Source organism: Phytophthora infestans, genomic scaffold, assembly GCF_000142945.1.
Source record: "Phytophthora infestans T30-4 supercont1.12 genomic scaffold, whole genome shotgun sequence".
NCBI classification, from domain to species: domain Eukaryota; phylum Oomycota; class Peronosporomycetes; order Peronosporales; family Peronosporaceae; genus Phytophthora; species Phytophthora infestans.
In genome coordinates, this window is record NW_003303747.1 from 2,452,387 (window position 1) to 2,472,047 (window position 19,661).

Sequence of the window (19,661 nt, forward strand, 5' to 3'; positions counted from 1 at the left end):
GAGCAAGCCGTTCATGCCAGAGTGTCAACGATGCGACTCCCTCAGCTATCGTGAAATTGCAAGACGGTCGGTCTTGTGGTATAACAACTCCACTGTCAGTGGGATGAGTCACGTGGAACCCCCACGTCGCTTCAAATGGAACGGCTACAGCAACAGTCTGACCCTCATCTTGGATCATGAAACTTCGAGTCTCACGATCATAGTCAAACTCTAATCCCTGTTCGGCCGCCAAACCGGGCGAGAGAAATCCATGCTCCGCTCCAGGTAGGTAGAAAACATCACTCAGGAACAACACTCTTTGGACCCCGTTCACTATTGTTATAAGCTGAACTGTGCCCACCCCAGCAAGTCGAGAAACAATCTCCGACGATACCCCATGCACACTCTGGGCCTGAGACGCATCTTCAGTGAAAGAGATGTAGAAGGATCGATTCCCGGTGATATGTGTGTTTGCGGCGGTATCGAAATACCACCACGCACCACCAGTATCCGTCTCCCCATCTTCCTTATCTTCCTTCTGAAGTTCGTCATCTTTATGATTATCAGAAGTATCTTCCGCTTCGAAATCATCATGATGTTCCAGTGTTCCGGGTGCCGTAGTGACCATACTGATCTCTTCACCATCGATATCACCATTATACGATCGTGTGGTAGTCCTACGTATCGTCACATTTGTTCTCGGTTTCCTCTTTTGTTCAGCTTCTCCAGGATTTGTACCACTTTGTTTCTTTCCTCGCTGTGGACAATCCACCTTGAGATGCTCAGTACTACCACAAATAAAGCACTTCTTGGGATACTTAATACTGTGCTTATATTGCTGCTGCTGATTATCCGTCTTGCCCTTCGCTTCTGTTTTGTTCGCAATGCCTTTATGTCCTCCGCGCTTTCCTCCACCGTTCTTACCATGAAATTCAACCTGTCTCGCCGAGGCTGCTCTAATCATCTCATGGAGTTTTGTAGGTGTGAATGCATCTGGATCTGCGCTGTAGCGAACTGCCGACTTCAAACTATCGAACTCTGCTTGAGAAGGAAGGCTTTCCAGCATCATCTCAACCATATCGATATCACTAACCTCATACTGTAACGTTTCCAGCTCAGTTCGAGTATTAAAAATCTTACACAAATGGAGATTGGCATCACCGCCAGGTGCCAGTTTTGAGTCCCACATTTCATTCACCAACCGGCGAGTTCTGTGCACTTTAACTGTCTTATTTGTTTTGTTCTCAAACAAATCCACCAAGGCCTGCCAAATCTCCGTTCCTGACTTCTTGTCCCGTATTTGTTGTAGGATGTCGGATGGAACCGATGTACCTACCATACGCTTAATCTGGAGCTGTTTCCGGTCAAACTCAGCTTCACCTTCGGCCGTGGTGAGTGTTGAGCGCTCCAAACTACCGTCTGCAATGTTGATCATTTCCTTCTCACAGAATACTGCTTCCATTGCCCACTTGTAGGTTCTCCAATCCTTCCCGTCCCAGTTCTTGGGTACACCATCATTGTTGTACTTGAGAGGCTTCGACATCTTGTTTTCCGAGCGAGAGAGGAAGTCAACCGCGTTGGGCTCAGAACCCTGTTGGGAATCGCACTCACTCCAAGACCACACGCTCTCAGCAAACAACAAAGAAAAAGATTGATTGATTTTTCACCTTGGCGATTTCTCGCCCTGTCCTTCTGATTCTCGCCGCCTCGCATACAACGGTCTGATACCTGCTCCATTGGTCAACTACAAGAGCCGCAGACTTACACTTCAACACTTACATTTTCACGAACTCCGTTTTGGTTCACCCCATCTTTTATGCCCTATTTTTTATTAATAGCCCTGTTTGGTGATTTTATGCAGTTAAAAAGCTCCACAAAAGAATATCGCACTTCAATTGATAGTATTAAAAGCAAGCTATTACAGCGCTGCATAAATCGATCCACATGTCATTTTTATAGTTTGCCGATCTTATGTGTGCGAAAGTGCTTGGACGCCAGCGCAACCACATCTAGCGCACACCCCCAGTGCAGTGTGTGGCCCGATCCACCGTGAGCATAGTTGTGAATCACCAAAGCACCGCCGTTTGTTGGACGAGGATCCATTTCAAGACACACGCCACCACTTCGACCAGGACGCAGACCCGCCACCGGTTCAATTCGCGTGCTGTTCCGCACCTCTGGCCACAGTTTGCAGCAACGTTCCCACACACCTTTTACATCCGCATCATCGTTCGCTACGTTCCAGCAGTGCGGCTGTACGGTTCCACCCAGCACTACATCACCGTGTGGACGTGGTATGATATAGGTGTGGTGTCCGTCACGATGAATCACAGCGACGTATTTGTCAAGCCTCGGGTTGTGGACCTAAAATGAATTGTGAGCTACTGGTAGTTTGCAGACTCAAAGACAACCTTTCTTGCCTTGATGATCTGTCCACGAATGGGATAAACCGTGTCATCCCCAGCCAAATCCCTCGCCGCCAGACCTTTATGGGTCAATAATACAATTAAAAATTATACCGTACAAAGTTAAAAAAACATCCGAAACAAAACCTACCCGAGCAATTCACGAGCAAATCGCAGTCCTCGACATTGAAGTCGTTCACGCGACGTTGCTCAAACGTTGCACCCAATTGGCGCACCTCTTTCTGGAGCCACTTCATGAACACCCTGACGAAGCCAGCAACAGTCAGTCTACAGAGTAATTTAAAATACTAAGACCTACCCAGTGTTGTAGATAATGGTTCCGAATGCAAAGCCATGCTCTGCATCCGCTGACACTTCTACTGCTTCCTCCCGACTGAGCAGCCGGAAATTCTCCACACAGTGTGCCCAGTATGGATGCACCTGCAGCAAATGCTACTATAAAATATAATAGTAATCAAGAAATTAGGGCTAAGTGAGCTCTCACCACTAGTGGGGGGCCTTCACTCGACACTTCCACTCCTTGTACAACGTGAATGCCCGCCTCCTCTCCGTGTGTTTCCATCAATTGTGTCAACCATGCGTAGCTCGCCTCGCACCACTTGCTGTTGAAGCGAAGCGATATAGTGGATTGTCGATTAGCTGGACATCGAGAATAATATCAGACTGCAGTAATTGACACACCGAGGCTTGGCAGGGTCAGCATCATCGGGTAGTGAGAAGGGCATCCAAAGACCGCCAGCTATGTGCGATGTAGTGGCTTCGAAGCTCTCAGCCACGACGCGGACGTGGCGGAAACCACTCTGCAGCAATGCCAGAGCTGAGGTAAGCCCGATTACGCCACCACCCACGACCAGAACGCGGCACTCCGCTGCGCTCTTCATCGTAAAAAAAAAACAAGAAGTGGCTACACTCTTTGTCCCAGTCTACAAATGTTACAAAAGTAAATACCAAACGCTTCTTACCCTACTGGACGATGTTTGCCACACAAAATAATATCATTTTCGAATTGGGATTGCTCCGTCAACATGGCGAATGGTACGACTCCAAGCTCTTTGGCGTCGGGTGTATGCTGTTTCCCGATCTCCTTTGCTACTAATCTGCGTAGTAACATATAGCTGATAATATCCCCTCTTCGTTGATACCACGTTTACTCTCACAGCCACGCTAGATCCGGAGCAATTCTACCTCGTGCGAGGCACCCAGAACAGTGCGTCCATGAGCAATATCCTCTCTCACTTTCGCAATAACTAATCTAATTGCTGCAACAGTCGAAGCTGATGAGGTGGACTACCGTAACCTGATGACACACTACAAACTGGAGCCGCATCTAGCCAAGATGGCCGAGACAACGCTCCCCAGCACCTACCATCACCTTCTGCGCGGCGTGGGCGAGGCGCGCGACTCGCTCACGCCCGGAGAAACGAAAGGCGACCTCTTGTCACTACTGGAAGGTGTTCCCTTTGATCGTCCCATTGAACCGCTGCCAGAGAGCGTTGTTAAGAGCGCCTTTCAGCTCCCCGCAGGCAGCAAGAGCGGCCCAGTGATGCGGCCACTAAGCAAGACGCCTGGCCTTATCCATGCGCCGCCTCCTACTGGAGCGGAAAGAGCCGCTCATACCGAGAAGCAGAAGGGCAAAGCTAGAGACGATAAAGATCGCAAGGAGAAGAAAGAGAAGAAGAAGAAGAAACGAGAACGAGAAGATGCCACTGTGCTGCAGAAGCTGCTGGCTCCTCTGGTCACAGAGCTACGTGGACTCACCTGGGCCGGGTGGGTTGTCAGTGGGAAACCCGGCAACCCGTTTATACAGAAATTCACCAAGGACAACTGCAAGAGACTAGGTGTACCCAACTACTTTGATTACGTCAAGAGCCCGATGGACTTAACCCGCATGAAGGAGAAGGTGGAGCACGCCGAGTACACGAAGATCGACCAGTTCTCGACGGATATTAAGCTCATGGCTGCGAACGCCAAGACCTTCAACCGCGTGGGGGAGCCGGTCCATCAGATGGCGATCGAGATCGAGCAGCTCTACGAGTCGAAGCTGCCAGTGTACAAAAAGATGTTCGAAGACTTGCAACAGGAGCGCAAGAAGCGCAAGAAAGACAAGAAGAAACGAAAAGAGAAGAAGAAAGAAAAGTAAGCAGGTCAGACGCAGGCAAACCCACGTTCTCTTTCGTTAAATTCCAACTCGAGGTGCAGAATTTTATTTTATCCCCAGCTCCACGCAAAAAAAACACCGGGATCCCGTGTGGGGAGCTCCAGCTTCGTAGCTGTCCTGGCTTGCCTTTCAGAAGATCGATGCGTCGAAGTGCCAGCCATGTTCCAGCAAATAGCTCAAGATGACGATGGAAGTGTTGTCTTCTCATCTTTAACTTCAACTTCAAAACGGCAAACTGCTTGTCAGCATGGAGGTTGATAATATCAACTTGATATTGACGTGTGCATGGATGGATTATTCAAGCATTCAAGTTTTGCACTACTCTTAACTTCCCAAGTAGTCTTCGTCGCTCGCCTGGTTCTTTCTACCTTTCTAGGTTTCTCACCAATAACTCACAAAATGCGAGGTGTACTGTACAGTATTCATGTGATCTTCTTTGCCTATTCCACCACGAGTTGCACTGTTTCTTCTCCGTCGTCGTCTGCCTCCCTCCGACCTCCCAATGCAGCGTCCAGCGTCGGCTTCGTGGGAAGCCACCAGCTCCACTTGTCGCGACCGAAGTATACCGTCACATTGTGTGTAAAACTGCAGTCCGCTAACTCTCCTCTCTTACTCGTTAAGAACTCGAGCGTCGTCTTGCCTTCCCGTAGTAGCCACAAGTGGAACGTAAAGTATCCAGCCAGCAGCAGTCCAACGCCCAGCGTCATTACCCACCCAAACTTGAGTAGCACTTCGTGCTGTTGAAACCTCGCTTCCCGCACCATTGGAGACACCATAACGTTGAATACACCGCAGCTCAGCGACGTGTAGAACAGGAAGAGAAGGAAGAACTTCTTGTTGTTCCAGGCAACACAATTCCCCGTCCAAGGACAGTGGTGGTCCATGCGATACACACATCGTTGGCATACCGAACAGTGGTGCACGTGGTCGGCCTTGTTTGCATCGCAGCGTTCGCAGTAGCGACTCACACGCTCGGTATCATTGATGGGCTTCCTGTTTACCGGTCGAGTCCACATGGCACGCCAATAGCTCCAGAACATAAGCACAGTGAAGATCAGGTAGAGAAAGTTGAGCACGAGACTCGAGTGCACACGGACGATCGCCACCCAAGTGTGCAGCTTGAGCAGCATGAGCCCGAGAGCCACCGAGACGAACAACTTGCTCATAATGGGGCCAAAAGGAAAACTGACGTCAAGATAGAAACGAAGTCTCCGTATTCTGTATTAGAACAGTTGAGAAATACCCTCTACAAGAACGAATGGATACATCAGTGTTGCGGTGAGTCAGGAAACTTGGTGGGTCATAGCGCGTATCCGAGTCGCATACTGGTGGTCTTCGCAATCGTTGTCTTGATCGCTAACCAGCAAATTCTCGAAACACTCAAGAAACTTCACAGGCTTCCTGAATGACGCTCGAAGTTATCAGCTGGGATGCCGTGGCATGTTGTCAGTGTAAGTCACATACTCGTTGTCTCCAAGTCACCAGTCCCAGACTGTCATTTTATCATACATCAGCACAATGCAACACAGAACAAAAGCCCTTCAAAAGTCCAGTGGCCATTGACCGATTTACCATCAACATCTCAGGTCAGCAAAAGTCCATTGGTGCGCTCACGTACTGGAAACTGTCCATCCAGACGCCTCGTTCGGTCTCGTCGCCTATTCCCTATGCGTGTGGGGCAATCATTGGAGTCGAGTGCTGCGTCGAGTTTGGTTGCTTCCGCAGTGTGCGGTCGACACGCGGACGTCGGTTCTCCTTCGATCCGCTGCGTTTGCCTCCTTGGACGTTGCTGTTCTCGTCATTCGTGCGAGGAGCACGAGGACGGCGCGGCTTGCCTCCGTTGGTGGGAGATCCAGACTTGTTGCCACTATTACTATTACTATTCTTCTCTCGCCAGCGACCTTGCCCACGACGACGCGAACTCTTCTGCGGACTGTTGTCAGACTCCTTCTTGTCATTTCCGGAGGATCCCGACGAAGCGGACGGCGACGGCGTGCGCTCACTCGTCACTCCAGCAGTAACCGCAGCGAACGAGAGCGGCGCAGCAGGAACAGACTCTGGAGATGACGTGGTCTCCTCTTGAACCTGCTCGATCTGAACGTCGCTACTCTCCACCGGCTCCTTCTCCACCTCCGGCACTTGTGCCGTCACCTCTGTCTGCTCAGCTTCCTCCTCGAGCTGAGACTCGGTGAAGAAGCTGATCTGTGGCATCGTGTTGATCTCAGCTGGCACCACAGGGACGTCCGACGTCTCCTCCGCCGCAGCTTCGTGCACGTCTTCAGCTGCCTCTTCTGCGGCCTCCTCCACTTCTTCCTCGTCCGCTTGTGGCGACGACATGTCCGCCAATTGGTCCACAAGCGTCCTCAAGCCACTGTACGTCGTGTCGCACGCAAAGAGCTTGTCACTGGCAGTCAGATACTTCTTGGCCTCCTCCAGCGACTCCATCAAGTTCTCCTCGTACGACAACTCGGCGGGTGGACGCGTGTTGCCCAGTAGAACCTTGGAGAAGAAGTCCAACACCATCGGGACTTCTTTACCGAGAGCTTGGTGCAAGTTCACCACGTGCAGAGTCTTCAGCAGCTCGAACACACGGGCAAAGTCCTGTTCCTTGTCCTCCACGACCTGCTGCGCCGTCTCCTGGACCTCCTGAGTCTCCTGTTCACCCTCAGGAGTTAATTCCTCTTGCTCTGCGATCGTCTCGCTTTCCTCCTTCTCCTCCACAGGTTTCACGGGAGCTGTGGTCTCTTCCTCGGCCTCCACCGCCTTCTTCTTCTCCATCTCCTCCGTGTAGACCCCAACGAACTGCTCACGGAGCATCTCCAGCTCCGCCACGAGTTTCTCCAGTGTTGATTTGCTGCCCATAAGCTCCAGTTGCTGCGCGTTAGGCTTCTTGCCCTCCTCAAGTTGCGCCAGCTCCAGACTTTTAATCTTCTCGAGCTTCTTACGGTGCGAACGAATGCGTTTGTACAGAACGCTCAGATACGGATGATCCACAGTTAAGTTGCTGATCGACTCAGCCTCGGTCAGCTCTTGGGCTGCAGCAACAGCAGCAACCACCGCCTTGACCTTAGTCTTCGATTTCTTCGTCTTCTTTTGCGCGGCCGTGGCGGCCTTCACAGAGGGAGCTACAGACTCGGAGTTGGACGCAACAGCAGCGACGGACTCGCTCTTGTCGACGCTCAAAGATTCAGTAGACATGGTGCTTTCTGTGCTGCAGGAAGACGCCGCGAAGTCGCCGACTCTCGAGTTTAATGTCGCCCGTGACGCGTTTCGAGAAATGAGGCGTGGGAAAATCCTAACTCACATAAACGATGTGCGCAACACCAGGTGCAACTTCAAGTTCTTGAAAATGATGTTTTTAACATTATGTGCAACTTTACACAGCCTCCGTGATCTCGTCCACTATAACCTCGTCCACTTTGATCCCGAACGTGCCGTCGCCAATAACGACAGTCTCCAGTGTCGTAGTGGACGTCGGAAGACCACTGGAAGTGGACCCAACAGTTCTCGATTTGTCGTCAGCGACAGATTCCTGATGACTCACCGGTTCGTCTACAGGTGCAACTTCAACTTGGTCTTCCACCTCCGGTATCAGCCTCGCCAGCGTCTCCTCGTCAGCAGCAACCTCTGCGTCCTTCGTAGCTGCAACAGCCGCCTCCGTCTCTTCATCGTGTGGCGTCCGCTGTTCAGTCGTCTGCTCTGCCTCTCCATCACTTGCCACAGTCTCTTCTTGACCTTCATCAGCTAAATCTTCAGCTGTGGGCTGCTCTTCTTGCTCGCTCTCACCGACAGGCATCTCGACGGCGACATCCACTGGCAACAGACCCAATTGCTCCTTCAAATGTGGACACACCGCGTCGATAACCGCACACGTCTCGTCGAACAGCGTCTCGCTGCTTCCCTCCGTGCTCACCCGCTCCAGAACGTCCTCGGCCTTCAGCACCAGCAGTAAATTGTACAGCGACTGCAACGTCGTTTCGAACACGACACTGCTCTGCTGGGATCGCATCGTAGGCGAACTAGACGCCACCAGCTTCTTGGCCAGACGACGCAGCACCTGGAGCCACAACTCCGGGAAGTCCCGCAGCTCCATCAACACGGTCAAGTTGTGCAGGAACGTCTTGGACAAGAGCGTGACGCTGTACAACGGGGCGTCACGCGCCATCTTGACGGTGATATCGTTCACCTGGTCGTCAAACGCAAAAATGATCTCGTCGAAGCATTTCTTCCACGTGTCCTTGGCGACCGGCACTCCAGGAAGCAACAGCGAGTTGCGTAGACAGTCCCACGCAGTCTTGGCCACTGGCGGTCTGTCGTCGTTCAGATACTGGAGCATCACGCGCATCACTTGCAGCCACGACCTGCCATCCATCTTGTACGTGTTGTCACTATTGGCCAGTCCTTGGAGCAGCTTCAAGGCGTCCACAGCGTACGACGTTGGGTGGCGAATAAACCCGAAGCACAGAGACATCCACGGCGTAAAGTTGTCGTCCTTCAAGTGTCCTCCTTCAGCCAGTACAAGGACGCTCTCCCAGCACGCTGACCTGCTGTTAATATACTCGACCACGTTCTCTAGAATGCCCAGCAGCACTTGCCAGTCGTGGAAATCGTTCATGTACACCAAGTTGGCCTTCAACAGCATCGTGATGCCTGACGCCAGTCGGTCACTCAACGCCTTGTACATGTCCTTATCCATCGTCAACAGCAACTCCAGTGTAGCCATCAGCTTCGGTCGCACTTTTTCATCATGGAAGAGTCGGATACTCACACGCAAGATGTGCACAACCACGCGCTCTACAAGCCCCTGCATGTGCAGCTCTCGCAACGGCGTCGACAAGATGCGCTTGGCGTACAGATGGAAGGAATCCCACAAGTTCAGCTGCAAGATGCGATGCGAGTTGACCAAGATGATGTCCACACTCAATTCCAGCACCAGGATGGCGTTCTCCTGCATCATCGCGTCCACGCCCGAGTCCGACGCCTGCATGATGCACTTGAACGGGTCACGACACGAGATCAGCGTCTCCAGAAGACTCGTCAGCGCCTTCTCCTGCAGCTTCCGCGTCAGTCTCAGCCAGTTTTCCTTCTCCAAGATGCCGCCGCCCAGCTCCATCACTTCCTCCCGCAGCATCTGGTTCACTAGCGAGAAACTCTCGTCAATCTTCTCCTGTTCGGCCCAGAGATAAGACGACAGCGAGTCCCAGAAAGACCCGCTATTGACACTCTGTGCGTGGCTCCCATAGGCGGTGCCTTGACTAGCTTGCGTCATACTCTTCATACGACTCCGAATCGCAGCTTGACGCTCCGCTTGACGTCGAGAGCGCTCACGAGTCTTCCCCGACAGTCCCGTTGCACCTTGATTACGTCCAGGAGACATCTTGGGCGGAGACGGGACGTGAGACGATGCCCCTCCCTGCATCGGAGGCAACGGCACTCCCCGTGAGTCCACAAAGTCATCGATCTCCACCAGCGACGTGGGGACAGCATCCAGCTCGTTGAACATGAGCATACACTCCACCACACTGGCCCATCCTTTGCGGAAACACTCGCTCTTGTTTTGTACGAACTGGAAGAGCAGCTTCAGCGCTAGCAGAGCACGACGCGTCTTCGCTCCTTGCACCAGGTCCTCGTCTATCGAGCCGCCAGACGGCCGCGTGTCTGCCAGCACCTCAACTTCCGATCCGTCATCCTGTCGACGCACAATCCGCTCGCCAATCGTCTCAGCGGACAGCTGCTCCGGCACGGAAGACGACGACGACGACTGCGTCAGCACACTGTTCGATCTCGGAGGCACGTACACCTTCTCTCCACTCATAATCCCATGCGCGAACGTCAAGAAGTACGACGCCAGCGCTCCCATGATCTTGTTGAACTCGTCGCTCATGTCGTAGTACAACATGATCTTGGCGCAGTTGCTCAGTCCTTCCAACGCGCGCTCCATGTTGTGCAGGTCGCACGTCTTCTCGAAGGCCAGTAAAATGCTCTTGATTGTGCTCTCCGAGATCAAATTGAACATGTCCTTCTCGAACAGGCCAGCTCGCAGCTTCCAAGATGCTCGGGTGGAACGTGAAGCTGTCGCCGACCACGTTCTCGAGCTGCTCCAGCACGCCGTCCCCATTGCGTCGAGAAGCGATCCACCGTCGACGAAGGCGCCTCCATGAAGTCGGACACGTCGTGCTGCATCTGGATCTCCTTCTCTAGAATATTATAATACAGATCCGTCAGATATTCCGTCGGCAGATCCTCCGCGGCGTTGATGCCGCGATTGTTGCGGATAAACTCCTCGATAGTCATCTTCTTGGCGATGTGGTCCGAATGCAAGTCCGTGTTCAGCATAATGATACTGAACGCCAATACGAAGGCCGCATCGGCGTCTGCAAGAGGGCCGGACGAGCCTGCTTGGAGGTAAAACTGCTTCGAGAACGCTTCCATCATGCGGTCGATCTTCTGCGCTTCCCCCGGCAGACGGAACTTGGCCAGAAACATGCGCAACGCCTCGTCCAGCGACGGCGCCGAGCGGAAGTCAAACATGGCTACATACGCGTCTCTCGCTGCGGCATTAAACGGGTACTTTTCGATCGGTCCGTCGCCAATGTAGTCGCCGATCAGCGTCTTGTTGAGACCAGGTGTATACAGCAGGAAGGACGCCACCGATTCGGGCGTCAACTTGTCCGGTAAGAGTCCGATCTGCTGCGAGAAGGCCATCCAGTTCTTCTGGTCGGTATTGAACTTCTCGGCAGCTAAGGCGTAGCGTTTCTTGATGCTCTTGCGTTGCTGCAACACCTCAGCGGTGCGTTCTCGGGCAGTGTGTAGCCATGCGAGTTGATCTGCCGGGTTGTCTGCTTCGCTCTGCTCCGAATCCGAGTCGCTTTCGCTTCCTGACATAACGAGATGCATGAGATCTCGGACCGAAGACATGGGCGAGATGTCGTCCCTCGGGAACGCGTCCGACGAGCAGTCGGTACGCGGAGACGCCCCCGCAGTGAACCGTGCCAGATCCGAACCTTTCAAACTTAATACTCCTGCGTTCCCCCCGAAAGTCCTGGAGCCTGACGTCTTCGCGGGCGTGTTCAAAGGACAGCGACGAGCGATCGACTCGATCACGGCCAGCAATCCCTCGAGACACAGCAGCGTCAGTGCGTTGAGATTGCCGTCGGGACTGGACATGGACTGGCAGTTCTTGGCCAGAGACTTGCACAATACTTCGAACAAATTGGTGCAGTGGACGTCGCAGTCGTAATTGATGTACAGGTCCAGCATCAGCGCCGGCTCGCGACAGAACTCCACCAAGGACTCGAGCGCCAGTTCCTTCTGCTCGTCGGAACACGACGGCGAGTCGATGATGCGCATGTGGACACTAGTGAAGAACACTTCCAGCTGCACCTTGAGATGGTCCTTGATCGAGTTAAACAGGTTGAACACCACACGAAGCGTGAGCGACAAGATGCCCAGCTCCTCCGTTTCGGAGTTCTGCAGCAAGAACTTGGACAAATCTCCTTGTAGCACGGACACTAAGCACAGATGGCTACCCAGTCCCGTCCCGGCTGTCTCCAGCACCACATTGATCAATCTCAGTCCCAAGACGCACGTCATCTCCTCGTTCTCTGTAGGCGAGATGAGGCCCGAGATAAAGTGCAGAATCCGCTCTAATAGCGGGACTCCGTACGGTTTGTCTGCTGCTTTGGTGGCGTCAGACGTCGGCCCCATCTGGACTGGAGACTGCGGCTCGTCAATGTCCAGACTCGCGTCGTATTCGGGTCTTGTCGGCTCCTTCTCGTCCTGTTTCGCGTCATTCTGCGTCTGTGACGACATGGGCGTCATCGGTTCACTGGGTTTCCGTTGTGGCTCCAAGTCGTCGATGCGATCGAAGACTGTAAGCACCAAATGCGACAACGTATTGTCGGCTGACCTGCATAAGTGCATAGAAGATCGGGGTTGGCAGCGGATACTGTAGCATAACTGCAGCATCTTCCACAGATTATCCCCTGAAATCAAATGCCCAGCATCGCAACGAACACAGTACTCCACCAGCTCCAGCAGCTTCATCAACACGGCCTCGTCGTCTGCTCGATGAGTCTCCTCGAATCTACAGCGAGACACGCACACGGCGATGCGGTTGATGGCTACATCTGCGCGTAAGGACTCGCAGGTTATGAGCCCATACAGTAGGAATTTGTTGATGGCGGAGATGGCGGCGCCCGTGATGAAGCCACTTGTGCGCTCGGACTCAATGACCATCACGAACGGTAAGAGATACGTGACGGTGTCCACGTCAGAGAGGTCCGTCACTGACTGCAGCTCGTAGTGGAGCTGCTTGAAGGCGCGCATCATTGGCGACTGCGTGGACGCCGGGATCTCCTGTGTGAAGCGATCCACAGATGCCCAGCGTGCGTTCACGCGCATCATCGAGAGTACATTGTGGATCTCGCCTTTGACGCAGTTCATGGCGGCAGAGCCGAAGACTGTGAGAGGCGATTCGATGTAGAAGACGGAGGTGCGTGCAGTGCTGGATCGGTACGGGCCGGAGACGAGGTGTCGCCTTGTGATTCGGAATGACGTGTCGGAATTATGATGGATGAGGTTGGAGGAAGGTTGCATGAAGATTGTCTATTTTCGGGTGCTCCCCGCTTTTTAAATTTCGGATTCGATATTTAAATATAAGAGGATTTCTTTTGAAGAATTATTTTTGTGTAGCGACGAATGTACAAAGAAAATTACGTTTTTTGGATCAATAAAAACCCTATGAGCCGATTTGATTGAGGTCATCAAGTAAAGCCAGGAGTTAGGAGGAAACTTCTTTACAATGCACTTTTTTGAAATGATTAAACAGGATAGTATTATGTTTGCTCAGTCTGGCGGATCTAACACATCGAATTCAGCGACAAGATATCGGACTCGGCTCCTGTAACGATAGTCATTTCCGCACTTACCCAATGTAAAGCTATGAGACAGTCTTGGTGAGATTTCTCGCGGGTTGCGGATTAAAACAACGAAAAAAACGGATTAACCCCGCGTACCAGTTTTCAAAAGCAATCTTTTTCGTTTTGATTGTTTTTTGGGTTGCAAACACCCCATAACTCATGTGCATACTGAATGCAGAATAAAACTCCGTCATGTCGGTGCGATGTGGCCAGTGGTGGCGGTATTATGAAGAGCCGTGGCTGATCAAGCCTTCCTGCTGCTGAGATAGCACCATAGATGCCCAAGCGTTCGTTATGAGCTGTCGGTGCTTCCCATATTCATAATATTCAAAACAATTCTTTGGATACGTACTATAAATGATTCTGATAGATGTCGCTTAAGCTCAAGACGTGAGGGTGAAAAGTCAGGCCGCTTGAGTGCTAAGCGAAACACGGTTCACTCTCTGGTGTCACCATTGGCACCCAGTTAGCTCATGAGTTTAATGTTACGCGTAGAATCCGAAATGAAGATGTACGGGGGAGATCATGTGTATTTAATCCACTCTCAATTAATTTTGTGGCATGCCATATTTAAGTAAAAACAATTAGGATAACACCGCAAATGCGACCAAGTTTGACCAGCCGCTATCAAGTTTGCATTGGCGCAAGTGCACCGGTATGTTACTCTTTCATTAGCTGCTGACTTGCATTCATCTTCTTCGACTTCCGTAATGTACATCATGTAAACGAATTACTGTGTGCGTAGCTCAAGGTGTAGATGTAGAATACATGCACATGAAGAGTAACTCGTTTAAAACGTTCTTACAGCTTGCAATTCAAGATTCTTGTGATTCATAGTTTGAATATAAGTTACTTGCCAACATTGGCTACGTACGATGGCAACTTGTCATCTTCATAATGATGGTGAGCACGTACTGTGTCCTACTTCAACCTCGCCCGAAGTTCTGAGTCAGAGCTTCTGACTCACCGACTGTGCGTCACAGTTGGTATCGCCGTGATGGAGACAGTGATAGCCGACGTAGGCTGCCTCGAGCCGCTCGCACCTGCAGTGGTAACTCAAGGAGGCGAGGTCGTTGAGGCGACACCGACGTCGCCGCCAGTTGAGCCAGAATTCCAGCAGCGGTTGAACCAAGATGCGCATCGGCGATGGAGGGCCAACACCTCCGTCGAGTTTCTAAATAAGGTCAGCAACATCGACATTCCGGACACGCGTACTGAGGACCGGACGGTGCTTTATGTGCTGGAGGTGCATCTAAGTCGCCACTCCGTCTTAAAGGTAGAACGGCGCTTTACGGAGTTCGAGGGGCTACGTCAAGGCATCCAAAGCGCCGTGAGCATCCTACCCCCGTGCACGTGTCAGTACTGCTTGGATTTCCTGGTGTACGTTCGGTTCAATTTGGCCCAGCCACGTGGCTTTGTCAAGCTAACCGCGGGGATCGAGAAGCGCAAGAAGATCTTGGCCCAATTCATTGGCTACATGGTGGCAATGGGCAGGCGACGAGTAGAGAAGGTCGGCAAACGCGAGTGTGAAGCGCAGCTGCTCGTCCCAGTCTTGCTGGAAGAATTCCTGTTACGGTAAACGTGAAGACACTTAACAGATTTCCGTTACGGGTAGCTAACTGTTATTCGAGTCCTTAAAAACACTTAACTGAATGTTTGGGTCTTGGTAGGAGATGCGCGCTTGTGCTTGACATGCTGCTTCTGCAGCTTAGTGAGGACCGTATTTGTCACTTTTAGACGCAGCGCTCGTTCGGTAAGTGGCGATTCTGCCAGAATCTCGTCGGCGTTATCTGCAAATGTGTTGAAGAACTGCATGATCTCGTCAATGGGTTTTTCCATCACGTGTTCCTTTGAAAGCTGCAGCAATGCCAGTGCCATGCGAAGCATGATCTTCCAGTTCTTCTCGAACAGAAACACGTCCCAGATGCGATCCAGCGAGTCCTGAGGAAGCACATTCAAGTACAAATACAGTGTCTGGAACCAGCCAACTGCGAACATCTCGATCGGCACCTTCTCACTTGCGAAATGCCCAGCAAGAGCTGGCTCCGTCAGCTCCAACAGTCTCTGCGTCTGGAAGCAATGCACATGCAGAGTGTGCAGTCCAGGAGCGAACATATCGTGCAGCTCGTAGCGTTCAAACAGCGTCACTAGCAGCCAGAAGGTGCTCTCCGCTTCAGCCTTGGTATCAGCAGCAGACCCGCTCTTCTTGACTTTATTCAACACATGAGCAGCGATGTAATCCATTCCTTGGCAGTACCCAACAGCTGGGAATCGACCGGCCAAGGCGTGTAAGATCTCACTCAGCTGCGTGGTCAAGTCTTCCTCAGATACATGGTCTTTGTGGTTCGCTGCACGTTTGTGGGGTGCTACACGGCCATACGTACGACGCACATCCGTCAGAATCGACTCTGTTGCGTCACCTTTCGAGATGGCCATCTGCAGATACGTATCGTAGTCCAGCTCAGCAGTGTCACGAGTTTTACGGACGTTTGCAGATTTCTCCCAGTACGCAAACCGGAGACTAGACGGCAATTGTCCGTAGCGCACGCAGAACTTCTCTAATCTTCGCTCGGATGCGATGAAATCTCGACACGCTTTGTTCACACAGGACACTCGCGCTAGTACAGGTAGATCTCCACAGTACAGCAAAATGTTGCCTAGAATATAAGGTGTGGCAAGGCATTGATCACCTGGCGCAACTGGTGCAACTGGTTCATTCTCAGTTGACTGGACACTCGAGTTGCTGATCGTGCGCGCTGCATACCCAAATCGACGTTAGAAATGTACAATGAACCCATAATCTAGTACCAACTTACTCATTCTTAACAGCCCCATTGTTTTCGACGGTGAGTCGGAGCTTGGATTCCCAGTTTTGTACTTGTGTAAAAAGAGACAGCTGGCACTTTTGGGGTCATCCACATACCCCAGCGCATCCACTGTGGTGTCTCCGAGATAAATGTCGGTCATGACATTGAGTCCCATCGTGTGGATCCTCTCGGCCACAGGTCCAGCCGCCGCCAGCTTGGTCTTCAACATACTCCAGCCCTGGGTCGATCCTTCTTTCATTTTACTGGCCGCTGTCGTCAAACCTGCAGTAGCCGACGTCTTGGCCTTCACAATTGTCGGCTGGTACTTCTCCAACCTATGCAAGAAGATGTAGCCATTTCATTTAGCACCCACACAGATCAGAAATAGGTCACTATTGGACCTACTTTTTGCTGGTCATGTCCTTCATATTCAGCAGTTGCGGTCCCAGTGTCTTCTTGGCCGTAGCCGCTCGATCTTTCATGAGACCAAAGGCACCGGCTAGACCGTGAGCGCTTGCCCCATTGCCTGTCGCTGTGGGAGCGTCACCTGCGTCTTCGTCGCTCGCAGGGTCCAGCGGTTTGAGCACTGGAGCTGCAGGCGGCAGTTTCTCGGCGGGTTCTTCGCCTCCGGAGCTCGAAGCGGACGACGACGAGTCAGGTGATGTGGCTGCAGGAGCAGGGGCTAAAGGAAGATCCTCCAGGTGCGAGGCGGGGGTGGCCGACGTCTCCATCGCACGGAACGGAATAAAGTGGCGTGATGCCAGACTCAGGACTCAGGAAAACCGCCGAGCTTTTACTTAATGACTATCGGCTATAATTGCGCAGGATTTGCATGATAAATAGGGCAGGGCGGACCATGGGTTAACACACCGAGTTTGCACTGGACTCTCCGCGATAACTTCCTGACCTCTGCACTCGTAGAGAAGAATTAAATGGAACAATATGTAGCTGAAGTCTTTCTCCTGTTGCTGAGATGGGCTTGCTCTCTACACGTTTGACTTTCCTCTTGTCGGTCGCACTGTACGAATGATCTTGCTTGAAGTCGCATTTAAATTATTTTAGGCTTCTGTGTTTGCTCTCTACGTTGATGTCCATCAGACCTCGTCTCTTGCCAAGCTGGAAACATCTATTGAACGTTCACCATATTTCTTTCATCGAGAAAGATTGTCTATACATCTCTCGCAGCTGCAACCATCTCAACCAACTTCGGCATTTGCGCTTGTGACTCCACCGCCAACAATGCAAACACTCACAACATTCCTCACGGCGTTACTATTCATACCCGGGGTCATCGTCAACGCTGAAAATTGCACTTCTCAGGCAGTCAGCGACGTTCTCCAGCCGATGAGATCAGACCCAACATACACCACTTGCCAGTCCGACAGCAACTAATACACGCTGCAGTCGCTTGTGAGTCCCTCGACCAAACAGACCCGGGCATTCTGTTCAAGTTCTGCATGCCAGGCTCTGCTAAGTAGCACACTGTCTTCGGACCTAGTGCCCGACTGCAACGTGGCCATTGACTCGCATACTTTCAGTCTGACGGATGCAATAGTCATGGTGAATTCCAAGTGTGTGGGTCCATTGCAACTTCAAGAGCGCGTTGTCGATAAGGGCGACGTCCACAGCAAGGCGCAGCATATTTCAAGCCACGTTGCAAGTGCATTAGGTCATTCGGCCCCAATGGATGACGTCGGTCAACTCGCAGGAACTCTTCTTTTCCTACTGCGCCAATAGAGCAAATTGAAGTTGTCCCCAGAAGTATTTCCCATCTGTTCTGTGCAAATATTAACAAGCTTCACTGTACACATGAACCGAAATCTTACCAAATCATCTTTTTTCTACTTTGTTTTTAACCAATCCTCATCTCGCTCTATTAATATGCCAAGCCAGCAGATCACGGTCACTTGTCAGCTGCCAGCACCAGCACCATGCCGCCTCACCAGACCCCCGAAGACGCCGATATCTCGAGCTCCAAGCAGCGTGTGGACCTCATTATCTTCGCGTCCCACGTGATCCCCGTGATTCCGCGCAACGTGGTTCTTTCGGACCATGCAATTGTCATTGATAACTCGCGAATCGTGGCTCTACTGCCTCGTGACGAGGCGCAAAAGCTCTTCATCGGCACAGAGGAGCGTCATCTTTCCAACCACATCGTCACTCCAGGACTTGTGAATCTGCATACGCACTCGGCCATGACGCTACTGCGTGGCCTGGCAGACGACAAGCCGCTGTGTGACTGGCTCATGCAGGATATTTGGCCCACTGAAGGCGCATTTGTTGGCCCGGACTTCATCAAGACCGGCATGACCCATGCCGTGGCCGAGATGCTACGCTGCGGCACTACTTGCTGTAATGACATGTACTTCTTCCCTGATCAGATATGCGAGGTATTGGAGACTACGGGCTTCCGTGGGGCAGTGGGGCAGGTGGTCATGGAGTTCCCAGGCCCGTACGGCTCTGGAGCCGACGACTATTTCAACAAGGCCAAGCCGAACCTTGAGAAGTACGCACCTGGTTGCCACGACCTCATCACAGTGACGATGGCGCCTCATGCTCCGTACACCGTCTCAGACAAGAGTCTGCGACAGGCGGACGCGCTGGCCAGAGAGCACAAGGCTCGTGTGCACATTCATCTGCACGAGACGGCGAGCGAATGCAACGACAGTGAACAACTGAACCGCCAGTCGATGAGTTGCCACCAGAGCGACCAGAAGCTGCGTCCATTGGCTAATTTGAAGCGCATGGGTTTGTTGTCTGAGCACCTCATCTGTGCGCACATGACGCAACTCACAGCCGAGGAGATCGAGGACGTCGCGGAGGCTGGAGCCCACGTGGCTCACTGTCCGTCGTCCAACCTCAAGTTGGCGTCTGGTATCGCTCCTATCACAGCGATGATTGAGCGCGGAGTGAACGTCGGTATCGGCACGGACGGAGCGGCCAGCAACAACTCGCTCGACATGTTTGGGGAGATGAAGCTGGCTGCGATCTTGGCCAAGGCGCAGACGTTGAAGAGCTCCAGTGTGCCTGCAGTTGAGGCACTGCAGATGGCTACGCTCAACGGTGCTCGTGCCCTTGGACTCGAGAAGGACATCGGATCGATTGAAGTGGGGAAGCGCGCAGATGTGATCGCCGTCGAGTGCGACAGTATCGAGATGATCCCCATGTACAGCGCTATCAGCCACATCGTGTATGTGGCTGGACGCGAGCACGTCTCGGACGTCTGGATCAATGGCAAGCACTTGCTGGCTAACCATAAGCTGACGACTATCGACGAACAAGACGTCAAGAAGAGTGTGCGTGAGTGGGCCGCCAAGATCTGCGCACACCGCGAGCAGAAGACTGAACAACTCTAACAAATGTGTAAATA

At 52.2% G+C, this 19,661-nt stretch overlaps 8 protein-coding genes across 8 annotated transcripts; 3 read left to right on the plus strand and 5 right to left on the minus strand.

The window, feature by feature from the left end:
• Positions 1-1,932: 1,932 nt before the first annotated feature.
• Positions 1,933-3,286, minus strand: PITG_08135 (D-aspartate oxidase, putative; the record flags this gene model as incomplete). Its single annotated transcript, XM_002904258.1, has 6 exons — positions 1,933-2,343; positions 2,391-2,464; positions 2,536-2,648; positions 2,704-2,825; positions 2,890-3,007; positions 3,087-3,286. 6 exons carry the CDS (start codon positions 3,284-3,286, stop codon positions 1,933-1,935), a joined length of 1,038 nt encoding a protein of 345 aa, XP_002904304.1.
• Positions 3,287-3,419: 133 nt separating this feature from the next.
• On the plus strand, positions 3,420-4,545 carry PITG_08136 (uncharacterized protein; the record flags this gene model as incomplete). Its single annotated transcript, XM_002904259.1, has 3 exons — positions 3,420-3,440; positions 3,565-3,612; positions 3,674-4,545. 3 exons carry the CDS (start codon positions 3,431-3,433, stop codon positions 4,543-4,545), a joined length of 930 nt encoding a protein of 309 aa, XP_002904305.1.
• A 458-nt stretch (positions 4,546-5,003) lies between these two features.
• Positions 5,004-5,729, minus strand: PITG_08137 (palmitoyltransferase, putative; the record flags this gene model as incomplete). The annotated part of the gene is made up of 1 exon (XM_002904260.1): positions 5,004-5,729. One exon carries the CDS (start codon positions 5,727-5,729, stop codon positions 5,004-5,006), a length of 726 nt encoding a protein of 241 aa, XP_002904306.1.
• Positions 5,730-6,095: 366 nt separating this feature from the next.
• On the minus strand, positions 6,096-7,832 carry PITG_08138 (uncharacterized protein; the record flags this gene model as incomplete). Its single annotated transcript, XM_002904261.1, has 4 exons — positions 6,096-6,496; positions 6,548-6,618; positions 6,703-6,816; positions 6,919-7,832. The coding sequence occupies 4 exons, from the start codon at positions 7,759-7,761 to the stop codon at positions 6,229-6,231; spliced, it is 1,296 nt and encodes a 431-aa protein (XP_002904307.1).
• A 107-nt stretch (positions 7,833-7,939) lies between these two features.
• PITG_08139 (uncharacterized protein) lies at positions 7,940-13,008 on the minus strand (the record flags this gene model as incomplete). The annotated part of the gene is made up of 7 exons (XM_002904262.1): positions 7,940-8,048; positions 8,120-8,133; positions 8,213-8,245; positions 8,372-10,297; positions 10,358-10,617; positions 10,671-12,236; positions 12,393-13,008. The coding sequence occupies 7 exons, from the start codon at positions 13,006-13,008 to the stop codon at positions 7,940-7,942; spliced, it is 4,524 nt and encodes a 1,507-aa protein (XP_002904308.1).
• Positions 13,009-13,676: 668 nt separating this feature from the next.
• On the plus strand, positions 13,677-14,818 carry PITG_08140 (uncharacterized protein; the record flags this gene model as incomplete). The annotated part of the gene is made up of 4 exons (XM_002904263.1): positions 13,677-13,682; positions 14,073-14,139; positions 14,468-14,730; positions 14,765-14,818. 4 exons carry the CDS (start codon positions 13,677-13,679, stop codon positions 14,816-14,818), a joined length of 390 nt encoding a protein of 129 aa, XP_002904309.1.
• Positions 14,819-15,091: 273 nt separating this feature from the next.
• On the minus strand, positions 15,092-17,103 carry PITG_08141 (uncharacterized protein; the record flags this gene model as incomplete). The annotated part of the gene is made up of 3 exons (XM_002904264.1): positions 15,092-16,240; positions 16,301-16,626; positions 16,697-17,103. The coding sequence occupies 3 exons, from the start codon at positions 17,020-17,022 to the stop codon at positions 15,129-15,131; spliced, it is 1,764 nt and encodes a 587-aa protein (XP_002904310.1).
• Positions 17,104-18,222: 1,119 nt separating this feature from the next.
• On the plus strand, positions 18,223-19,647 carry PITG_08142 (5-methylthioadenosine/S-adenosylhomocysteine deaminase, putative; the record flags this gene model as incomplete). The annotated part of the gene is made up of 1 exon (XM_002904265.1): positions 18,223-19,647. One exon carries the CDS (start codon positions 18,223-18,225, stop codon positions 19,645-19,647), a length of 1,425 nt encoding a protein of 474 aa, XP_002904311.1.
• Positions 19,648-19,661: the final 14 nt, after the last annotated feature.